This window comes from Chaetura pelagica, unplaced genomic scaffold (genome assembly GCF_000747805.2).
Source record: "Chaetura pelagica isolate M959 unplaced genomic scaffold, ChaPel_1.0 scaffold405, whole genome shotgun sequence".
NCBI classification, from domain to species: domain Eukaryota; kingdom Metazoa; phylum Chordata; class Aves; order Apodiformes; family Apodidae; genus Chaetura; species Chaetura pelagica.
Window position 1 is genome coordinate 2,483,912 of NW_009953489.1, and position 2,516 is coordinate 2,486,427.

A 2,516-nucleotide genomic window follows, 5' to 3' on the forward strand; every position below is an offset into this window, starting at 1 on the left:
TGCGGCCGGGGGCCGCGCGCAGCCGCAGGGCAACGCGGCCCAGCTCGGGCTGCAGCAGCAGGGCCAGGGTCAGCACCTCAAAGCAAAAGGTGGGAGGGGTGATCTCAGGGGAAACGCTTCATTCTGGACAGTATTTGTGTTATCTGTGGCTCAAGGAAACTCTCCAGTATTCTGACAGTAACACTCGTTGTAGCTCCAGGGAAAACGTGTTCCTAGGGGGATTCACTGCCCTCCAGGGGGGCCCTCCCAGTGCTGTGCCAAGGGCTGGGAGCAGGAGCTGGATCTGCCCAGAGGTGCCCAGACCTCTGCTGTGGGAGGTCCCACCCTGGCCTAATAGGGGCTACAAACCCCACCAGGCAGCCTCAGCCACCAGGTTTGGTTTCCAAAGAAGAATAAAGGGGTAAGTCACTGGCTGCCTGTTGAAATGCATTTCTATTGGAAACATGGGCATGAAGGGAACCACCAGGCTCCTGCACCAGCCTCATCTTCTGTCCAGCTGAGGACACAACTGCATCCATCCTTTGGCTGTGTGTCCAGGGTGAGCCATGTCTGTCCCTCTGGGAAGCAGCAGGGACAGGACCCTCCACCCCCTGGGGACAGGGAGGGGAGCAGGGTGGTATTGCAGGCAGGAGCAGGGATCTGGCCATGGGAAACAGATTTCAAGCTGGAGCCTGATTGTGGGACTGGAGCCACGGGAAGCCTGGAGTATGGTCTGTGCTGGGACCTGGAGAGCTTCTGTCCTGCCCTGCCAGCCTGGGGTCACTCCTGTCTTCTGCTGGCAGGGGTTGGGCAGCCCCCCCAGGCTGTGCTGCAGCCCCACAGGGCAGGTAGGGGGGATGAGACTGAAATGCAGGTTAGAAGTTCATTTCATCTTAATTATCTGGCACTAACAGGAGACTGACATTGAATCCTTTCGGGCCGTCCCTGTCCAACGGGGCTGCAGGAAACAAACACCCTCTGTGGGCTGGGGCTGCAGGGGCAGCAACTGGGGTTTGCTGGTGCTATTCCTGGCAAGCCCCTGAGCTGCTCCCTGGGCAGACACAGACATGGAACAATACATAATGACCTCAGCCAGGCCGTTGCTGGAATGGGGAGGTTAATCTGGAGTGCTAGGAGCCCAAGGATGGGGCTGTACCCAGGACTGCAGCCCTTGCTGTCCCTGCACAGCTGCTCTTCCCTTTGTCTTTTGTCTTGTTTTTGAAACAAACAGCATCTGGCCCTCAGTCAGCTACAGCAATAAAAACATGCTTATAAGACAAAGAATATATTCCTTTTCCAGCCACTATTTTGCCCTTTGAAAAAAAAACCCCTCCCCTTGCAGGGCCAACATGAGGGTTGTTTATGTTTGTTTGGGCTTTTTGTGTTTGTTTGGTTGGGTTTTTTTTAAGACTGAAGATTGAATTAAAAAAAGATTGAATTAAGAAGATTGAATAAAAAAATAATAAAAAAGATTGAATTTAAAAAAAAAAAACCTCACTTGTCACCTCAAATAGAGGAGCTTTTATCTGTTTGGAAAACGACTGATGTGCTGTATTGGTTGTCTCCTCTTTTCCAGTCCATGTCAGGAACTCCTCTTTATCACAAGGTTTCTCATAACAATTTTTAGAGCTGCTTCTGTGCACTTTTCCCCACTAAGCCATTTAACAAACACTATGCAACAAATCCCAGAACCTACTCAGATGGTTACAAGCTAAACAGAGCTATGCTGGTGCATCTGTTTTTCCAGATCAGAATGTAATCATGCTCCCTGCTCAGGAAAAACAAATATAAATCCCACCTGCTCAGCATGGTAATCCTTCATCTTCTTGGAAGATGCACGTCCATGTGATAGAAAATCCCCTCAAACATTTCTGATTGAACATTAGTACAGCAGTGATCAGTCTCTTCAGTTTTGGGGGGTTTCCCCCCCTTTTTTTCTGAACAGAAAGATAAAAGGACACCACACCCTTTTTTTCCCACCCTCACACTAATGATATTGGACAAAGGATGGTGCAGAATCTTGTGAAAGAGGGAAACTTCAGCATTCCTGTCTGATAAACCGACTGAACTCAAGGCTTCCAAAATGTTAAAGTGAACAAAACTGAAAAACCTGCTGTGAGATTTAAGTATTTCACTGAAAAGCAGCAAAATGACACTGAGTTTAGAGAGGCTGTGACTTCTGCAAGATTCCTTTTTGGCTTCAGTGAACCAAAAAACCAGCGTTAGGGTTTAAAATTACCCTGTTATGCCTTTTTGCCTGGTTCTGGTGAGAGCACCCACAACCCCAAGCACAGCCTGGGGCAGCCCTGGGGGTGCTGTCTGCTTCCCCAGGGCAGAAAAACCCCAACAAAACCAAAACTCCTCAGAAATTTGCTCTGCTCCCTGGGGACACATCCCTCCTCCGTGACATTTTTGGGTCCTTTTAAATACGATTCTTTTGTACCTTGTGCAGAAGTTCCCTGGTACAGGTACTGCCGGAGGGGTTTTCCCGGCTTTGCATTCCCCACGTTTCCCGGCGGGTCCCCCCCCCGTGTCCC

The 2,516-nt window shown here is 50.0% G+C and overlaps 2 protein-coding genes across 2 annotated transcripts in view; one reads left to right on the top strand and one right to left on the bottom strand.

Annotated features, from left to right (window-relative positions):
- Nucleotides 1-1,801, bottom strand: part of CUTA (cutA divalent cation tolerance homolog (E. coli)) — a 7,817-nt gene extending 6,016 nt beyond the window's left edge. Inside the window, exon 1 of the mRNA XM_009998945.1 lies at nt 1,778-1,801. Coding sequence (XP_009997247.1) covers nt 1,778-1,801 — 24 coding nt within the window. The remainder of the gene's footprint in view (nt 1-1,777) is intronic.
- Nucleotides 1,802-2,224: 423 nt separating this feature from the next.
- PSMD5 (proteasome (prosome, macropain) 26S subunit, non-ATPase, 5) overlaps nt 2,225-2,516 on the top strand; it is a 6,898-nt gene continuing 6,606 nt past the window's right edge. Inside the window, exons 1-2 of the mRNA XM_009998946.1 lie at nt 2,225-2,245; nt 2,432-2,447. Coding sequence (XP_009997248.1) covers nt 2,225-2,245; nt 2,432-2,447 — 37 coding nt within the window. The remainder of the gene's footprint in view (nt 2,246-2,431; nt 2,448-2,516) is intronic.